Genomic DNA, 21,377 nt, shown 5'->3' on the forward strand with positions numbered 1-21,377 from the left:
AAAGGCAAATGATAAATGAATTAATATATAATATAATTTCAGGTGGTGATGGATGTCGTTTAAAAAAAAAAAAAAGGCAGAGAAGGGAATTCCCTGGCAGTCCAGTGTTTAAGACTCCACGCTCCCATTGCAAGGGGCCCGGGTTCGATCCCTGGTCAGGGAACTAGATCCCCCATACATGCCGCAACTAAGAGTTCGCCTGCCACAACTGAGGAGCCCCTGAGCCGCAACTAAGGAGCCCACATGCTACAACTAAGGAGGCGGTGAGCTGCAACTAAAGAGCCCTGGAGCCACAACTAAGGAGCCCACCTGCCACAACTAAGGAGCCCGTGTGCTACAACTAAGACCCATGCAACCAAATAAATAAATATTAAAAAAATAAAACTACTTTCTGTGTATTCTTGGATTAAGTAAATGAAGAAATATATTAATAATAATGGAAGCCACATTTAAAAAAAGTAAAATAAAATGTGGCCAATGTGATTAAGGAACTGCGTTTTTAATTTATATTTAATTTTAATTAAGTGTGAAAATAGCCACATGTGGCCAGCAGCTACCATATTGGCAGAGCAGTTAAACGGGTTGCTCTTAATTTTTAATTCACATACATAAACAAATATTTCTGGAAGCGTCAGGAGTAATCCAGATGTATCTGTCTCACCCATCCCCACCTGGACCTGACAAGAACATTCATAACATTATAGCCAGATTTATGGAGTGTTTGATCTGGACCAGGCACTGCTTTGAGCACTTTTAGTGTAATAGCTCATTTAATTCTCACCACAACTTTATGAGGTGGGCTTTTGTATTATTTATGAATGAGTAAACTGATCATCAGAGACTTGCCTAAGGTCAAGAGTAGTGAGTAGCTGTGTCTAGATTCAAAGCCAGGTGGTCTGGCTCCACAATCCCTGCCCTTAACCACTCCATTATTATACCTTGGCATAATAAGATTTCACCCTGTTCTCTTACTTCTGCCTCGCTCCATCTATGTTAGGCAATTTTTGTGCAGCGGGGAGGAGTTTCATGGGTAGAGGAATCACTCCCCACTTTCTGCTCACCTTTCTCCCCATCACCTCTGCCCCCCAGGGAATAGCCTCCTACCATTCCCTGGCTGGCCTTGTCCTTCCTCTTCATGACCATCAGTAAATACTCTGGGGAGATTATGCTGCCCAGGTCCTGCCCCTTCTTCACCTCCCTCTGCCCCACCTCCCTCGGTTTCTGGAGTTTACTGCCAGAAGGGAAGGTTCTTCCAGGCCACGTGAGGCAATCAAGTGAAAACACAGAATTTTTCTGCCATTTCCTGGGCTCTTCTTGAGGTGAATGGGAACCCAGCCAAAGGGCTCACAGGCAAAGCTGACTGTCCACGGGTTCTGCTGGAAAATGCAGCAGGACAGGTTCAGGTCACAGTGGTAAGAGCAGAACAGCAAAAATAAAAGTGAGATCAAACAGTAATAATAACAAGTGTCATTGATGGAGTATTTCCTCTCTGCAAAGACTTTAGGTGCCTTCTCTCAATTTATCTTCGTAACAACTCTAGGTGGTACTGCTACAATTATCCCCATTTGACAGATGGGAAAACTAAGGCTCAGAGTGTTCTCACAGCTGGGAAGCAACAGGATCAGAACTCAGACGCTGACCCATCTGATTCCCAAACCCATGCACTTAAGAGCTTTGCTGGATTGACTTCAAGCAAGAAGGGCCGATCAGAGATAGGTGGGGTGTGAGAGAGAGCAGGGGCATAGGGGGCAGATGTGGAGGGGAAATAAAGTTCTCAGGAAAATCCCAAGTCACAAAGCGTGGTGAAGTGCTACTGACCCATGGAGCTGTGAAGGACAGCCTCAGATGAGTCAGGGCCGCTAGAAAGATGGGGGAAGAGGATTCTCTTCCTTAAGCTTTCCAAGGCTCCCACCACATGCTCCATTAAGTCCTAACTCCTTAGCATGACCTCCCAGGCCCTTCACAAGCTGGTGGCCCCAGCCCAACTCCTTGGCCACCTCTCCTCCCCACCCCCGTCCCCACCTCTCCAACACACCCTGCAAACACTGGTTCCCGGCACACACCGTAGATTTTCATGCCGCTCTGCCTCTGCATGTGCCTCCTCTCCCTCTCCTGCTCCACCCGTGTTTCCCAAATGCCCACTCATCCTTATCCCGGGGGGCCTCTGATAATACACGTCTGTTATTTGGCATCAGTCTCGCCGGCTCTGTGGGGAGCTGCCCTTCCCTGTCCCGTCTTCAACTCTGCCTCCGGATCTGGGGTAGAGATGACCTCCCTACTCCACCCCCACCATCCAGCTCCAGAGGTGTGTCCATGACCCAGATCTGATCAGCCAGCAGGTTCCCCGGCCTTGGACAGTGGTGAACGTCACGTGGCTGAACCTGAGCCAGTGAGAGCCAGTCCAGTCCAGGGTGTTTGCTTACTTGGGGTACTGAGCTGGTAGTTTACCTGCCTAGAGCAGCTGGGGGCCATCTCCCCTTGGGAGGGATTCCTGACAACACTGCCTGAGCCCCTAGATCCAACCATGCCTGAAGCTGTGGACTTTTCAGTGACCAATAAATAACACCCCACTCTTTTTTTTTTTTTTTTTTTTAGGTTAAGCTAGTTTGAGGGAATCTCTAATTCCTGTACGTCTTCCTCAACTTTCCAAGTCATATTTTTCACTTCCAACCAATTCTGCTTTCTCCTGCATTTGCTCACACCAAGTAATTGAATAAGTGATGTGTTTACCTTATAGAACTGAGCAGGATGGGGACAGAGACTTACTGTCTCTGTGCCTCCAGGGCTCCAGCCCCACCCTGACACCCAAGATGGGCTCAATAAAGCTTCTACTGAGTGAACAAATGACTGAGTCAGGGTCCAGGGCGGTATCTCCACGTCCCATTCCAGGACTGTGTCAGATACATTTGAACTTAATCTACTGCTCTAGAGCAGCTGGAGGAATCCTACGATAGCCCAAGTCAGACCACATAATTCTGCTCAGAGCCCTCCAAGGCTCCCACTTCACTCTGAAAAAAAGCCAATGTCCTGAGAGTGGCCTTCAAGGCCCTGTAGGACCTGCCTCCCTTCACTGGGCTCCAGCCACACCAGCCTCCTTCCCGTTCCGCCTCACTCCAAGCCTGTCTCATCTCAAGGCTTTTTATCACCTCTGCCAGGAAAGCCCTTTCCCTCCATCTCAGAGGCCCCAATCCCCCTTCCCTCTGGTCTCTGCTCAAACGTTGCCTTCTTATGAGACCTTCCCTGGCCCTCTACTTAGAAATGCAAACTCCCATGGCACCCAGCACTTCGTATCCCCTTCTCTACTTGTTTTTCTCCATGGTACTTTTCATCATCTGAAATAACTATATGTTTTACATATCTATTGGGCTCCCCAAGCAGAATGTCAGCCCCAAAGGAACAGGAATTGTTTGTTTGTTCTCAGTTGTCTCCTGATGCTGGGGACAGTTCCTGGCATACAGTAGGCACTCAGTAAGTACTGGTTGAGTAAACAGATGACTGAATGAATGAATGAACTCAGGACATAGGGAATCCAGAGAGAAAGGATCTTGGCTTTTGAGCATCCTGGGGTTGGGGGGCAGTAGGGTCCAGAGCCTGGAAGGGAAGTAAATCCTGGCCTCCAAATTAGAGTGGCCTAGCCTGGATTTAGGAACCACTCTTCCTTTCTATGGATTGTCTGTCTAAATATAGTATATGAAGCTGTCCCACACTGGAGGAAACCCCTCAGTTCTCTAAGCCTCTCACTGTGGCAGGCAGAGCTGCCCAGGGAGAGAATCAAGGGGCAGGTGAAGCGGAAAGAACCCAGGTTTTGGGTGCCCATATCACCAGCTGCAAGTCCCAGGGGTGCACCCTCAGTTGGTGACACTAGAGCAGCATTTCAACCAGAGTCACAATGTATTGGGTCCCTCCCCCACCAGAGACCTGCCATGTCTACCCCTGAAACTCCAGGGAAAGACCAGGTTTGAAACTGAACCACGCAAATATGCTCACCCAGAAGGCGGGCTTCCAAATGTCCCAGCAACAGGTGATACTTACAGAGCAGTCACTATAGCCAACCTCACATCCTTTTCCAGAAGCCATACCTGTGTCAGCTGCCTTCATTCCTACAGCAACCCTGTAACACAGGCACTGGTGCCATTCCCATTTTACAGATGAGGCAACTGAGTCACAGAGAGGTAAAGATGTTTGCCTATGGTTGTAAAGTGACAGAGCAGGCTCTGAACTCGGGCAGTCTGACTCCAGAATCCCAATGTTGGGTGTGATAAAAAAATAAAAGCTCATGTTAACTGACCATTTACCGTGGGCAAGTGGTATATGGAGTAATTAAGTTCATATTCTCATGTCATTCACATGGCTTCCCTGTGATAGGGTGTTTTATGGGGACCGTTTTGTAGATGAGGAAACTGAAGGTCAGAGAGCTTAACTACACTGTCCCAGGTCACGATGCACCTGGGAAGTGGGGGAAGGAGGGCTGGTACCTTGGTCTTTCTGACCCCAAAATCTATACACAGGGCCACTGAGTCCCCGAGCCCTAAACCAATGTCTGCCACATAGTAGGTGGATGAATATTGACCCTTTGATGCTTCCGAATCCAGAGAGAAAAACAGAAACCTTAGTCCCCTGGAGCAACAAAGAAATTCCCTGCCCCCCTCCCCCCACCCCATCTCCCCTCTACTGAGTATCTGGAGAGTAGAGGTTTTGTCTATTTTGTGTAGGCCAGCATCCCCGGGCCTAGAACGGCGCCTGGTGGGAAGTGCTCCGCGAGTGGATGAATGAATTTGCTCCCTTTGGAGCCTCCACTTCTTCATCTGCAGAATAGGAACAATTTCACTCGCCTGCTGGACGCTGTAAGGCTTAAAGCGGTCAGGAAAGGGTCTGGCCCCGAGTAAGCGCCCAGTATCAAGTAAGGAGCCCTCTCAGGTCACTTTTTTTCTGGGCAGAAAGGAGCATGGAAGGAAGTGGGCCCACGTCCCTTCCCAGCCACCAGCCAAGGCCTGCTGTCCCGGCTGCCACCCGAGTGGGCTGTATCTGGTCGGGGAGCTGCAGCTCAGGGCAAAGAGTGCGCGCGCAGGGATGGGGTCGCCGGCCTTCCCTGCCCGCAGCGCCGATCGCGACTTACCCATGCTGAGCAGGACTCCGAGGCGAGCTGGGGGCTCTGGGGACCCGGGCGCGCATCCCCCGGCCGAGTCCCCGCCTCCGCCGCCAAACTTTCCGGCCCGCCTCCAGCCTCCGTCCCTCCCTCCCCGCCTGCCCGCCGGCAGCGCAGCTGCCACGTCGGCCAGCCCTGGGCCCCTGTGCCTGGAGGCGGGACAGAGGTGCGCCCTGGACGTCCCCAGTCTGGCCCGGCCTGGCTGGGACCCCACCCACCGTCATCCCCACTGTGGGGAGGACCCCACAAGTTGTCTTTCCCTGTCCTCCCCGCGGGAAGGAGACTTCCCAATCACTGTGGTCCTCTAGTCCCGCCTCAGACTAAGCCACTAGTCTGGCCTCTTCAGCCAGCATGTGTACACACACACACTCATGCATCTACACTGACTCACACATACCCACTTCAGCCACTCACTCTCCCACATTCATCTTCCATTCACTGGACACTTAGGTTTGGACACGTCCCACCTGCGCTCAGGCAGGGTCCTAGGCCTGGAGCATGGGCTGGGAGAACCAGACAGACAGTTAATTTTGTTCCTCTGGAATTTACTTTCTGGTGGAGGAAGAAGAAAGATAAATAACCAAAGGAACCAGAGAAATACCAGCTAGTAGTGACAAAGACCAAGCAGAGAATTAAGCTAGGATGCTGGGTTAGGCAAGCACAGTGGCTGCTTTTGCTGGGGGTGGGCTTGGGAGGGGATCTCTGGGAAGGCTGCTCTGGGGAGGGGATTTCTGAGCTGAGACCTCAGGCTCCAGACAGAAGGGAGACCAAAGGCAAAGGCCCTGCAGGAAGGAGCTTGGGGAGCATAAAAACAAAAATGAAGCCATAGTGTCTGGAGCACAGGGGTTGACAGGGAGGGTGGAGGGAGATGGGGCCCGAGGCAGGGGTTGGCAAAGCGCAGACCATTTAAGTCCTTGGGAGGCCAGGGTTAGGATGGGATTTTATTCCAACTGACACAGAAATAATTGGGGAGTTCTAGCAGGTTATAGGGAGTAAGGGTGGAAACAGGGGACCACTTGGGAGGCTATTGCAAGGTGAGAGGTGAAGTTGATTTGGACTAAGGTGATAGCAGTGGGGCTGGAGAAAAGTTGGCAGATCGCAGATAGACTTGATAAGGGCTGACAGACTGGGAGAGGAGCAGTCTGGGGTGGGAAAGGAGATGTGAAGTTCTGTTTGGGCTGTGTGATGTTTAAGATGCTCATTAGGCGTCCAAGTGGAAATAGATGGGCAGTTCCATATAAGAGCCTGGAGTTCTGGAAAGGAACCAGGCTGGGGACATGCCCACTAATTCTCACCATCAGGCAAAAACACAAATGCAGGCTCAGCACTCTCATGGTCAGAGGCTTCTCCGGCCTCTCACTGCGTGTTCACACGTAAACATGTGTGTTCACATGTAAACACTTTTGTTCACATGCGTCAGTAGCCACACCCTCACCCAGCAGGAGTCGGGTGCCACCAACACAGACAAGCATCTCGGCAAAGAAGACAGCATCGACATGATCTTCCGAGCCAAGGGACCCGTGTACAGTTCTGAAAATATTAATAGCTGGGGCAGTTGGAAAATATGGCTCCAAAATTCTTTGTTCTTTCCCTTGAAATCCGGGTGTGCTTGTACGTGCTTTGGCCGGTAGGTTGCACAGAGTGGCATCGTGTGATTTCTGAGGCTGGGTCACTGTGACACTGGACACAGACCTGGAGCTCTGAGCCTCTAAGAAGTCTGACTACTCTGAGCCTGCCATGCTGTGAAGAAGCCCAAGGCACACAGAGGGGCCACATGTGGATCCTCCTGTGATGGTCCTAGCCTTTGAGTCTTCCCAGCACGGGCTCCAGAGCCAGCCTTCAATGATTCTGGCTCCCAATCCTCAAGTCTGTCCAGCTAGGCCCCAGACATGGTGGAGCAGAGACAAGCCATCCCTGTTGTTCCCAGTCTGGATTTCTGACCCACAGATTCCATGAGTATAATAAAATGGTCATTTTGAATTTGAAGTTTTGGAGTAAATTTTTATGCAGCAACGATAACCGGAAACAACAGTTTAAACTATTGAGGGATAATTGATTTAAGCACCTTATGTATATTTACAACTGCCTAATGAGCAGGGATTATTAAAATTTACCCCCATTTTATGAGTGAGGTAAAGGGAAGTGAAGTAACTTGCTTGCATAATAAACAAATAAATAAAAGCAATAGGGCTGGGACTTCCCTGGAGGTCCAGTGGTTAAGGCTTCGCCTTCCAGTGCAGGGGGTGAGGGTTTGATCCCTGGTCGGGGAGCTAAGATCCCACATGCGTCGTGGCTGAAAAACCCAAAACATAAAGCAGAAGCAATACAGTAACAAATTCAATAAAGACTTGAAAAATGGTCCACATCAAAAATAATCTTAAAAAAAAAAATCGATAGTGCTTAAGGACACACACTAGCATACATCTGATCCGGAAGTCAAACTTATGGGGAAAACTGGGCTCTTATCCATCACACTCTACTGCCTTTCTGGCATGGAGAAGAGCCCAAGGAGGCCCCTTGGCCATTGCCATGTGACAGTTCCTCCTTCATATGAGTATCTGGAATTGTCACCAAGAGACCTGGTACAGAAAAGCCTGGGCTGTTCCATTCCTGAGATAACCTATAGAAATCATACGATGAAAAAGGGCATGAAGTCGTTGATCTTTGATTTCTATGGCTTGCATTAAGTCAGGAAGATGTTTGCATGCCTGCTATCAGGTTCTATCTCTCCTAGAGAATAGAGAATCCCTCTTCACTGGCTGTCCCAAATGAGAAAGGAAAAGTTCTAATCGGGCATTTTGGTAGGCATCTTCAAAAATGGCTTCCCTTGAGGGTAGGCAGGACCTAGTGAGCCACTTCTAACAAGTAGAATACAGAAAAAATGATGATTGTTATTCTAGAGATCAGGTTATAAAAGCGATTTCCATCTTGCTCACCCTCTCCTGATCTCTTCTTACTCACTCACTCTGATGAAGCCACCTGTGTGCTGTGAGCTGCCCAATGGAGAGTCCCACGTGGCAAGAATTGAGGGTGGCCTCCAGGCAATAGCCAAGAAGGAACTAAGGCCCTCATATTAACAGTCTGTAAGGAACTAAATCCTGCCACTAATCAAATAGTCATACAAACAAACAAAAAGGCAACGCAAAAGAGGAGAGATTCACAGGGGCACCAGGAATTATCAAGGTTGTTTTTTTCCCTCCTATGAGAAGTCAGGGAGGGCTTCCCTGAGGAAGTGGCATTTGAGCTGAGAATGGAAGGATGCCTAGATGGGTCTAGGCAACAAAGAGAGGGAAGAGCACTTCTGACATGGGAAATAGCAGGTGCAAAGACCCCATGGCAGGAGGGAGCCTGGCAAGAATGAGACTGAGAGAAAGCAAACGTGTGCCCTGGGACTTGCAGAGGGGAGTTTGGTGGGAGATGAGTCTGAAAGAGGGACATAGGGCCGCATGCAGGACCTCATGGATCTTTATCTGAAGCACAACAAGGAGCCACTGAAAGGTTTTAAATAGGTTTCCTACCACAGAAGCCAGAACCAGTCTGACCATAGCAAGCCTGGGACTTGTAAATATGTTTGCACAGTGGATTTTCCAAGGAGGGTGTTGGAGGTCGGAAGGAACGAAAAGTATCCACCAAACTGAGCAGGTTTCTGGAGAATAAAAAATGAGGTAGGCAGCTCCATATAATCAATAGATCAGTTTATTATAGGGTAACTTACAGGGTAGGAACTGGTGGACAGCAATCCACCCAGTGCATTTGCAGCTGCACTCTGAACCTTCAAGGGGCCATTGGGACAACTTTATAGTTAACCTAGGGTATGGGGGCACATGCTTGGAAACAGGACGTGTATTCCTAGGTCAAGATTTATGAACGGGTAACTAGTTCTGTAGGTACTAGGAGTACATCAGCAAAGGTCTTCATCATTGTTTGGAGGCTAACGGAGCATAGAGGCCACCTGGACCTAAAGATCATTAAACAACATCTATTAACTACAAAGCCCTTGATGACAGAGAAAAGATTTACTATGCAGAACAGGCGTAGGTAGGGTCAGTGAAGGACAGCAGGAACTGTACGGACTCAAGATGGCATCAGTTATGCTGACAGCCATATAGAGGGGTTCAGACAGATTTGGTAACCGTGGAGATGATCATGTGGACACTAACAATTATGATAATGAAACTACAAACCTGGGAAACTGGGCACTATAAATAGAATTGCTTCTGGGTGAGCTTTAAATATGCTGGCTGATGAAAGGTGCTGGAAACCACATTATGTCAACACAAAGGGTCTGATGATGGAAAAGGTGACCTACCCTGTGCATGAATGAACGCAGGGACTGTGGAGCTGAGGGTTGGTGTCAGTCGTAGCAACCCTCAGACCCAAGGGCCTTTCTTCAATATTTCAAACACGGTCTCAGTGATGGGGGAAGGAAAATGCACACGTGAAGTGTATGCAATCCACCAGGTACCCTCATGAGCAATATCTTATTTAATTTTAATAAGCTATTGCTAAAGTAAAACTAATTATCTTCTTTCTGAAGATGATGGATCTGAAACTCAGAGAAATAATGTTTGTTGCTGCATCACACAGTGTGACAGGCACTTGAGGCTGCCTCCACTATGTGTGAGAGTGAACACATATACATTAAAAAAAAAAATCTGGGAAGAAACGTTATACAATAGTTGACGGGGGGGGGCGCGGATTGATGACAGGGATAGGGGTTCTTCAATTTTTCTTGTGGACAAAACTGTGTATTGTAAGAATTTGTTATAGCCTGTATTAGGTTTGCAAATAAAATAAACAGTAAAAGTTTATTTGCTAATCACTCCCAGTTCGGCTTGGGTTCTGTCTCCTTTGAAAAACTCCGCAGCCTGATTATCCCCACCACCCTCTCTGACTCTCAATTATTATTATTATTTTTCTGTAAGATGGGCTTTCATCATTTAACTTTATTCCTCCTGAATGCACTCAATAAACACTAGTGTAAGCCCCTATTGGGGGGCAATTCAGGGACGAGGAGTTCCAAGAAGAGAACCCCTAGGGGTGCAGCTTCCCAGGGTCCATAAAGACTCCTGAGGAGAGCAGATTCCGAAAAAGTTTTTCCTCGAGAAGCACCGAAGCTTTCCGAAAATAGCCGAAGAGCTGGGATGCAGGGGCCAACAAAGCCGACCGCGAGAGTCACCAAGGGCTTCCGGAAAGAGCCGAGGAGTGGAAAGAGCGGTTTACCGAGAGTTTACGGAGATAGCCGAAGAGCAGGGAGGCGGGGCCACTAGGCTTCGAAAAGAGCCGAAAGGTTGGGAGGAGGAACCAGTTCCACAAGGCGGAAGTGTCGGCGTTCGAGTGGCCGAAGAGCTCCGAGGATTTCCGGAGCTAGCCGAAGAAGCTCCGACAGTTTCCGGAGAGGGCCGAGGGTCTCCAAGCGGCTATGCGGAGGCGCAAACATGGCGGAGGCAGGTCGCGTTGAGAGTGAGCTGAACGAGGGGCTGGCGCCCGCGGCCGAAGCACTGGTAGCGGCCCGGGAGCGGAGCAGACGCTTCTTAAGCGGCCTAGAGCTGGTGAAGCAGGGCGCCGAGGCGCGCGTGTTCCGCGGCCGCTTCCAGGGCCGCGCGGCCGTGGTGAAGTACCGCTTCCCCAAGGGCTACCGACACCCGGCGCTGGAGGCGCGGCTCGGCCGGCGACGGACGGTGCAGGAGGCCCGGGCGCTGCTCCGCTGTCGCCGCGCAGGTGAGGCGGCCCGGCTTGGGGGCGTGGGGGACGCGGGTAAGGGGCTCCCCTGCGCTGCGGGCCGCGATTTGCCTCAGTTTCTCTGTTTGTACCTTCTGCATGGCTTTCCGTTAAGAAATGTGATCCTTTTATCCTTCTTTTCGTTCATTAACTCTTCAGAAGCCGCTTGGCCTTGCAGCGACTAGCATTTGTCCCGGAGCCATTGGCGCCTGGTTCAGTTCTGGCTCTGCCACTCTTGCGCATGTCATTTAACTGCCCTGAACCTCGGTTTCCCCATTTGTACCGTCTCAATTTTCGATCATTATCTTTTTTTCCTTTTAAGAAGCAGACGTAATTACAGGTACTTGCCCAGGAGCCAGGCTCTCTGGGTTCAGATACTCCGCTGCTTCATATATAGCCTTTCAGCAAAGTTATATAACCTCAGCCTCAGTTTCCTCACATGTAAAGGGAAGTCATTGTAGCTATATCCATCTCATAGGGATGTTGTGGCCATTAGACGAGATGTGTATGCCATGTATTATGTTTGAACATAGGACTGACTTGTGGCGCTCAGTAAACATTAGATTTCATTCAACTGTTTATTTTTTCATTAAAATATCATTGCACCATGACTGTAAACCTTGTCCTCAGATGAGAAACGTAGGCTCAGAGGAGTAACTTGCCCAAGCAACCCAGCCAGGCTCTCACCCCATATCCCTCTGACCCAGAAACACTGGCTTTTCACTTTTACACTTCCTACCTTTGTTTCTGTCATTGGTATTTTTTAGGTGTCTGCTGTACTCCAAGACACTGTTAGGTGCAGGGAGATCTGGAGGAAATTCGGTAGTAGACAGGCAGATGCACCTCTGCCCTTGATCATATTTAACGACATGATTCACGTGTTCATATTTTCTATTTTCACCCTCTCCAAGATCTAAGTTCTGTTAAGCAGGGATCGTGCCTGCTTTTTTTCTGCTGTATCCCAACAGATTTGTCTCCAGTATCTAGAAGTGTCTTGAGGGTGATTGACATTCAATGAAGATTCATTGAATCTTCAAATTCAGAGAAGTCACTGAATTATTGGAAGTATTGATCGCATGTTATAGAAGCAGAAATGGCAGCTTAGAGAAATTAATGTGACTTTAAAGTTATACAGCTAATAAGGAAGGGAGAGGGATTTAAACTTGTCCTTCCTCTCTATAAAGATGAATCTCTAAGCCGGCACGTGGCTTGGCCTCCTGCTGGTGTCCTTGTCAGGTAGAAACGGCTCTGACTGGGCTGTGCTTACCCTTCTGGCTCTTTATTTTGTTTTGTATTTTAGCGAATAAGTATGACAAATGAAGTCCAATCATAAAGGGTGGAAGGGAGGAGGGAGCTTTGGCTCTGCTCACCTTAGCTATGGGGTGGTCTTAGCACAGTCCTGTAGGGGAAACTTCCAGAGAAGTTAAGGTCTGCCATTCCGCAGCATTCCTAAATCTTTTTCCCGAAATACGCAGATACACACTGTAAAAAACTGGCTCAGTCTTTGAAAATTAAGCTTACTATTTAAAAAAAAAAAAAAGAAGTATCTAATTCAATGACCCCTTATGTCTTGGTTGCAGGAATATGTGCCCCGGTTGTCTTTTTTGTGGACCATGCTTCCAACTGCTTATTCATGGAAGAAATCGAAGGCTCAGTGACTGTTCGAGATTATATCGAATCCACTATGGAGATTGAAAAATCTCCCCAAAGTCTCTTTGGCTTAGCCAAGGCAATCGGACAGGTTTTGGCTCGAATGCACGATGAAGACCTCATTCATGGTGATCTCACCACGTCCAACATGCTCCTGAAACCTCCCCTGGAACAGCTGAACATCGTGCTCATAGACTTTGGGCTGAGTTTCATTTCAGCACTTCCGGAAGATAAGGGAGTTGACCTGTACGTGCTAGAGAAAGCCTTCCTTAGTACCCATCCCAACACCGAGACTGTGTTTGAAGCCTTTCTGAAGAGCTACTCCGCTGCCTCCAAAAAGGCCAGGCCAGTGCTTAAAAAATTAGATGAGGTGCGCCTGAGAGGGAGAAAGAGGTCCATGGTGGGGTAGAAGAATTCTGTGACGACCACAGACGGTTAAGCTGTTCACAGTAACTTTGAAGGAATGCTATGAATATGAGATTCGACCTAAATAAAGGTGGTGGGATATTTTTAGGTGCCGTCTGTGATCATGCTTCTTAGGCGTTATCGTCTGCAGTTGACTGTTCTCAAGAGCTTACTCTGTACGTAAGGCATGTCTGGCAGAACTGGGCATTCAGAATAAATCTCAGGCTTTCTCTGCAATTGTGCCGTGTACACCTCAGATCAAGGGCATGGCATTACAAAACATTGAACCACATACTGAGAACCTTATTCTGTTTTCAGTCCTGGTGAGGCAAGGACAGAGTCTCAGTTGGTGACAGTATGTCTTTATCAGCCCTCTAACCCAGCCTTTTTTGTTGTTGTGTTCATGACAGACTCCTCTTTGAAACCAGTACAGTGGGTTACAACGAGCATTTTAAGAAAGAAATGGAATCAGAGATTAGAAAATATCAGAGCACATTACATGTAGTATTGTAAGTATTGTTTTATGAAACTTGTTTGAAATGTGTATATAGACAATGGTATGTACTAGGTTTTGATGTAAAATACAGTTCTTTTTGAGGGTCATGGTAAAAAAAAATGATGAAGAACGCCGCTTAACTCCAGTTTCTCCTTTTTAAAAAAAGCAGGCTCATAGCTTTCAGGCAACTGAAATTTATGTATTTCTATACAAGACTTTGGTTTTTTTTTTGCGCGGTACACGGGCCTCTCACTGTTGCGGCCTCTCCTATTGCGGAGCACAGGCTCCGGATGCGCAGGCTCAGCGGCCATGGCTCACGGGCCCAGCCGCTCCGCGGCATGTGGGATCTTCCCGGACCAGGCTCGAGCCCATGTCCCCTGCATCAGCAGGTGGACTCTCAACCGCTACGCCACCAGGGAAGCCCCTGTACAAGACTTTTTATTTTTGTTGCTCTGTGTTTTTATGGCTATCTTCTAATTAAGAAGTGATTGGTATAAAGTTCCTTTTAATTTCTATAGGTAAAAAAGCCGGTTTATATCAAAGACAGTAAGTAGATTGAGCAAAGATAGTGAAGTAGCTTGGAAATGACTGAAGTTTGATAAAACCTGGTTTAAGAGAAGGTGCAGGAAAACTGTATTAAGATGTAAAGTACCGCGAATTAGCTCACACTTATCCTTGCCCAGTTTCTTCCCCCAAAGAATTTGTGTGTGTGTTGGGAGGGAGGGAGGTATAATAAAACACTTTCCTCCTGTAAGCTCTAACTAGCAAGTCAATATTTTGAGTGTGGGCACTGTACTGGGTACCAGGTGCAATGATGAGCAAGATGGACAAGCATTGTTCTCATGGAGTGAACATTCTGGAGCAACTTGGACTGTGTCAGTTTTGTTCACCACAGTTATCACTCTGCACACGGCAGATGCCCAGGAATGAAAGAAAACTTCCCTTTCTGGGTAGTGGTGACTGGTTGAGAGAACTGACATCATTGTTTGGTTACTACACGTCAGGCATTGAATCTAAAACAACGCTAAATTAGGTATTGTCACCATTCGATAGAGAAACGGGCTCAGAAGGGGGGGAGCTTGTCCAAGATGTCACAGGTAGCAAGGGGTACTTTTCCCTGGCTCCAAAGCCCATATGCTCTCCACTGATCCTTTAAGAAAAGAGATGCATTTCAATATATGACACATATTATTATAATATGTGTTGGCATTATGTTACACTATTTTCAAATAATTCCAAGGCCACAGGAGCTGGCCATAATTTTTTTCAATGAATATTCTCAACGTGACTGAGGGCTTATTCCCCAGTTTCCTCATATACTGTACAGCTAATATGGCTAATCTCTACCTCGTGGGGAGAATGGTTGAGCCATGCGTGCAGCTGTTAAGTCAGCGGATACCTAGCGCTCGCTGTGTGCCAGGCACTGGAGATACAGAGGGGACACGAATGTCTCTGGAAACAAACTGAGTCCCTAAGACAATTTCAGACAGTGATGAGGGCTGTAAAGCAGCGGTCCCCAACCTTTTTGCTACCAGGGACCGGTTTCGTGGAAGACAGTTTTACCCGGGGGTTGGGGGCGCTGGTTGAGGCGGTCCTGCCAGCGATGGGGAGGAAGGGGGGGAGCAGATGAAGCTTCGCTCGCTCGCCCGCCGCTCACCTCCTGCTGTGCGGCCCGGTTCCTAGCAGGCTACGGACCGGTACTTGGTCCCAATCCAAGGCCCGGGGGTCGGGGACCCCTGCTGTAAAGGATGCTGAGATTCTGAGTGACCTCGAGTGGAGGGAGAGGGAGGAGTGGTCAGGGAAAGCCTCGATGAGGTGACCTTGGGAGTAAGACGTGACGGAGAACCAGGAGATGGAGCGTGGGACGCCAGGTACCAAGTTGGTGAAGGAGGAGCATCCCTGAGGGACAGCAAGGCTGGTGGGGCTGGTTTGCCGCCCCGAGCAAGGAGGAGGAGCAGGAAGTGAGATCGGAGAGGTGGGTAAGCGCTGGGTCACGCAGGGCCGAGTAACAAGGCTGGGTTTTTATTCTTAATGCAGCTCAGGAGGTTTTAAACCAGGAACATCTGATGTACATTGTGAAAGGATGACATTGGTAGAAAAAACAAAACTGCAAAGGGCCAGAGTGGAGGCAAGAAAACAGTGAGAAGGTTAGCCTGTGATGCCGGTAGACCAGGATGGAGGCATCGGCAAGCATGCTGCAAGCCGTGCGGCAGTCACCGGGGTATGTGACGCGGTGGCCAGCGGCTGTGGGAGTGGCGGCAGCAGCGGCAGCAGGGAAGCAAAAATGACCTCTGCAGGCATTAAGAGGGAGAGGGAGACACTGGAGGCTGGAGACACTTCACACGTGTTCCCAGCAGGAGTATTTCCTGTCTTCATACTCAGCCCGTGGCCAGGGCAGGGAAATAAGGATTAACAAGCCTTCCTAGGGGAGCAGTGGATTCTTCTCCTAGTTCAGTGTCTCGCAGAGGGCTAAGGAACCCTCTGCGATCCCAGATCCCTCAAAGTCCACAGGGGACAGGCAGCCTGTGCTTTGCACCGATAAGCCAGTGGCACCAGCAGCAGCAGGTGAATTCCCACTGGTTATAACAAGGGTTATAACGGATGAGGAAACACTCTTAGCAGTGAGAAGTAGGACGTCCTAGGGTCACAATAAGTGACAGAGCTGGGATTCAAGCCCACATTTTTAACAACAGTTAACTTTATTGAGCAGTCACTAAGTTCTTTGTGTGCACTAACCCATCTTACAGAGGAGACAACTGAGGCACAGAGAAATTCAGTCTTGCCCAAGGTCACACTGCTAATGAGTGGCAGAGCCAGGGAAATGTGATGTGGCACAGATGTGTCCAACACTGAAAAGGACACAGGCCCACATCTCCTGGGAAATTGTGGCCAGTCCGCCGGCCACAGAATGGAGTTACCCAAGCCTGGCCTACTGAGTGCCCCGTATAGGCGTGCTCTTATTAAATGATCTGAGCTGGCCGAGAGGAGATGGGACCACCTGCACTCATGAGGCACGTGGGCTGTAATCTCTGCCATAACTGAGGACGTTAGCCTGAATCCTGATCCTGGTTCCAATACAATTTTATTTACAAAAACAGGCAGCTGGTTTGTGGGCCACACTTTGATGTTTTAAAATATTACATTAACATATTTGTCTCAGTTAACTGAGTTTTAGGGGCCCCCTTAAGTTTGTGCCCTAGGCAGGTGCTTCTCTTGCCTCGCCAGAGCCCTGACCCTGCCGTCACCAACTGACAGAGCCCCTGACAGTGAGTGCCCACGTCCTTACAAGGGCCCGCCCCAACCCTCTTTCTGGAACTGGGTATCTCCTCTTTTGTCTTGAACTCAGGGCCCTGCAACTCCAAAGGACTGAATTCCGCTTTCCCCGAACCCAGTGGAGCGGCTCTCCTTCGCCACCAGAGGTCGCGAGTTACCGTCATTCTCTGTGCAAAGAAGTCAAAAAGAAACTTCCCTCCCCTTCCATCCTCTTTCACTTCCTTCTCTCCTCCCTTCCTCTTCCTCCTCTGTCCTCCTCCCCTCCGCCTCCCTTGTTCTCCTTCCTCTCCTTCCCTCTCTTCTTGCTGTCTCCCTCCCTCTCTCTCTCCCTTGAATTTGTTCATTTATTCACTCAACACCTTAGCTGAGTGTCCAGATGTGGGCACCATGCTTATCACTCAGGATCCTAGTGAGCAAGACAGACCACACGTGGGGACGTCTAGTTCCCTCCCGCCTTGATTTTGTCATGCGTTCTCTCACTCACTCGCTCACTCACTAGGCATTTAGCAAGCATGTTGGCTGTGTCCAGCTCAGTGCCAGATCCCGAAGAAGCTACAGTGACGAGGAAGTCCCCCTACCACTATCCCAGTGCCGCTGCAATCAATGGTTTCCCCACTGCTCCCTGTCCCCCCTGCCCTGCCCCACTTCTTCCCTGGACCCCCCTGCATCCTTCCTCAGCAGCCAGAGACACCCTTGTAAAGCCAGAGGATGCCACTTCCCTCTTCAGAAGTGTGATGGCTTCCATCCCATGTCTCCTTGCTCACCAGCTGCATGGCTTGGGACCCCCTCACTGTACCTCTGAGCTACAGTGTCCTCATCTGTAAAATGGGCTAACAGTGGTGTCTACCTCGTGGAGCTGCTGTGAGCACTCTGCTGGGTCGGAATTCCCAGGAAGCACACCCAGCGATGCAGTTTAGCATGTAGGATGCTTATTAAGGTGTCAGCCTCCAGAGAAGGGAAGGGAGGGAAGGAAGCAAGGGAGAGCGGGGTCAGAAGTGGGGCTGAGAGGCAGACCCAACAACAGCCTCAGCCAGCTTCCCCGCCCGGTGGAGGGGGGTGTCTGCAGCTACAATGGCCCTGCAGAGATGTCCCAAGTTAGGCAGAGATGGCCAGGCCTTCATAATCTCACATCACCCAGACATGAGCGGCCCACCCCTGGAAGGGTTTGGGCTTGGATGAGGCCACTCTGCTTGTGACTCGATTCCTGAAGGGGAGACAGATGAAGGCTGCCTGCTGACTACATCTGCATCTGGGGCAATCGGTCCTTCCTTGTAGAGGAACTGGGTCTCACATCAACGCCCCCATAAGCATTAATGAAATAATGTACGTAGAGCACTACTGCAGTGCTTGGCACATGGTAACAATTAGCTGTTGTTGTTATTATTATATAATTTATATTGCTACTATTTTTAGAGACCAACAAACAGGCAATTATAATACAGCATAATTTGCTTCACTTTATAAGCCAAGGATACACAGGTGCACATTGCCTGGCCCCAACCCTAATCTATCTGAATCAAAAGGTCTCAGGCTGGGCTGAGAATTTTCATTTCTAACAAGTTCCCAGGTGATGCTGAGGCTGCCGTTCGGAGACCACTGCCCTAAGGGAAATCAAGGTGTTTCACGGGAAGATCAGGAAATGGATGCTGGTAGGGCAGAAACAATTGTTCTTTGCTCTACCCCTTTTACAGAAGAGGAAGCTGAGGCTCACAGATGCTAAGCACCTTGCCTAGAGTCATCAGCCTGTATGGTAGAGACTGTGCTAGACATTGTCTGTTGCCTACTAAAAGCCAGCCCCCTTATTCCTTTTGGACAGAGCCTGGTATTTGTCCAGGTATTTATTAGGTGCAGATGGCTTTATCTCAGAGAAGCTCAGATTGGTCCCTGATATAGGGGTGGGCATGTGACCTTTTACTGGCCAGTAAGATACAAGAGAAAATTGCAAAGTTTGCTTCTGGGGAAGATTTTGCTTCTTACAGAAGGTGAGAGAATTCCAATCCAAGAGCATGGGATATCTTTCTGACCCCCTCTTCTCGCTTTGGGTCAGCCACACGGTTCTTCCAATAGGCAGTCATGCTCCCATCTCAGGGCCATTGTACTTGCTGTTCCCTTTGCCTGTCACACTGTTCTTCACACATCCTCACATGGCTTCCGCCTTCACTTCCTTAAATTCTCTGTCAAACACCACTGTGTCTTCCATGAGCACCCTGTATAGAAGCTAACGCCCCCAGCCTCAGCCCTCCCCATCACCTCCCCAGCTTTGTCTCCATCCCATTCACGAGCACCTGCTACCATTTGCTTCTTGTATGCTCTGGGGGGCAGAGGGTCCTGTTTGCTGCACCGTCTCAGCCCTTGTTTCTCTATTGGTGCCTGGAAGGTAGTGGGTGCTCAGTAAACATTTACTGAATTGAGTTGGATTCCCTTATACAAGCCCAGCCTGCTTGTTGGAAAAAAAACCAAGGAGCTACGTGAGCCTTCCTCCCCTATGCCAAACTCACACACACACACACACACACACACACACACACACACACACACACACCACCTACCCACAGTCTTCCCTGCTGGAGGCAAAGCAGAGTAGGGTCCTGGCCTGCAGCTTGGAACAAAAAACAGTCAGAAGCCTGGGGGTTTGGTGCCGATCAAAGGCCTCCTGATGTTTGTAAACCTTTGCTCTCTGCCTGGGATAGAGGGGGTTAGGGGATGGCCCAGAATCCAGAGTTAGTTGTAGCTCCAGGCCAGGGGAGTCCGGGCCCTGCCCCTTTCCCCGTAGAGAGGAAAGGCCCTGAGAGGTCAAGTTGCTTGACTCCCTCCCTCCAGGGTATCTCAAGGGGTGACTTATCCCCGCCCCAGCCTCAGCCCACCTGCTGAGACTTGCTTCAAAGCCAGTATTGCTCTTGGAGCCCTAGAAGCCTTGACCAAGATGTCACGCTGAAAGATGCTGACCGTGGTACGGGGCTCAGTGAAGGGAGTGGGGGAGGCACTGAGAGTCCCTTCCATGCAGGCGAAGTGGAAACTGGTGCCCATACTCTCCCCTCAGGCTCTCTCCTCTCTCCCTGCTTTATGTTTCTTCATAGCACTAAGCACCGTGTGATATGCTATATATGTCACTCATGCATCTCGTTACAGAGCTGCCAAAATAAAACCTCTATGAGAGCAGAGGCTTTTGCTTCATTCGATCACTGCCAGAGCCCCAGCACCCAGAAAGATGCCTGCTACATAGTATGCGCTCAATTCATATTTGTTGAACGAATGATATGCATGATTTTGGTCGATGTTCATAGTAATAAAATACACTTTATTTAAAGCATGTTCAACTATTCAATAGTTGATTGAACCCCTGCTATGTCCCAGGCACTGGGACTGTAGCACGGTACAATCTGGACTCCTTATTCTCATGGGGCTTCATCTAGGAGGGAATAATTTCAAATGGTGAGTCATGCTGTGAAGTAACAACTGAGGGGATTTTATACAGAGGGAGTGTTGTAGAGTTGAGGAAGGCTACGTTTCATTAAATTAGGTAGTCACGGAGGCCCTTCTGAGGAGGTGACGTCTGAATTGAGACCTGAGTGAGGAGAAGGAACCAGCCACTATGAAGGGATGGTGGGGAAGGAGTGGGGAGGAGAGATCCAGGCAGAGGGAGCAGTCAGTGCAAGAACTTGGCATGTTCAAGGAGCAGGAAGAAGGTCACAAAGAGGGTGGCACCCAATGGTTGAGGGGAAGGCAGGTGGGACATGGTGTTGAAGTGTTAGGCAGGATTCAGTCATTCATGTAAGTGACCAGCACAGTGCTTGGCACATAGCAAGCCCCTTAGTAACTAAGCTGATGTGTATAATCAGTGTGCGTGTATGTATACACACACACACACACACACACACACACACACACTTTACAGAGGTTGTAATTTGCGTATTAAAGAGGGGGGTAGTGGGCTTCCCTGGTGGCGCAGTGGTTGAGAGTCCGCCTGCCGATGCAGGGGACAGGGGTTCATGCCCTGGTCTGGGAAGATCCCACGTGCCGCGGAGCAGCTGGGCCCGTGAGCCATGGCCACTGAGCCTGTGCGTCCGGAGCCTGTGCTCCGCAACGGGAGAGGCCACAACAGTGAGAGGCCCGCGTACCATCTGTCCAATGGGTATACCAATGGGAATGAAAATAAATGGTAGTCAAACCATCCTCTGACTGTGGAAGTTCTTTAAGAATTCCCTCCCCCGACACACACAAAAGATAAAACACACCAAAAAAAGGAAAAGAAAGAATTCCCTCCCACACTCTACTTTCTTTTCAGTGTAAAGGGGGGAAGAAACAAAGGCAGGGAGCTAATTAGTGGGACCAGCCTTGGAGCCCCCTTGTCCCCTGTAGAGTTCTAAGTCATCCAGCTAGAGGCCTCATGTCTGCAGACTCTCCTTCCTATAAGAAGCTCTTCTCCGGGTGAGAAAAGTAATAGTGGTGGTAACATTTACCTATTGCTGTGTGACAAACTGCTCCAAAACATAATGGCATAAAACAACCATTTATTGTGTTTGCAGATTATGTGGGTCAGAACTTTGGACAGGGCAACCCAGGGCTGTCTTTTTTTTTTTTTTTTTAACCGAGGAATGTCTTTGATCTACCACATCTGGGGCCTTAGTTGAAAGGCAAAGGGCTAGAATTATCTGAAGGCTCATTCACTCATATGCCAGTTAGTTA

At 49.2% G+C, this 21,377-nt stretch overlaps 1 protein-coding gene across 1 annotated transcript; it reads left to right on the forward strand.

Annotated features, from left to right (window-relative positions):
- The first annotated feature begins 10,537 nt into the window (after window positions 1–10,537).
- On the forward strand, window positions 10,538–13,538 carry TP53RK (TP53 regulating kinase). Its single transcript, XM_029220619.1, has 2 exons — window positions 10,538–10,867; window positions 12,448–13,538. Exons 1-2 carry the CDS (start codon window positions 10,585–10,587, stop codon window positions 12,924–12,926), a joined length of 762 nt encoding a protein of 253 aa, XP_029076452.1. The 5' UTR covers window positions 10,538–10,584; the 3' UTR covers window positions 12,927–13,538.
- Window positions 13,539–21,377: the final 7,839 nt, after the last annotated feature.

Source organism: Monodon monoceros, unplaced genomic scaffold, assembly GCF_005190385.1.
Source record: "Monodon monoceros isolate NGI ecotype Baffin Bay Population unplaced genomic scaffold, NGI_Narwhal_1 Super_Scaffold_13, whole genome shotgun sequence".
Taxonomy (NCBI): Eukaryota; Metazoa; Chordata; class Mammalia; order Artiodactyla; family Monodontidae; genus Monodon; species Monodon monoceros.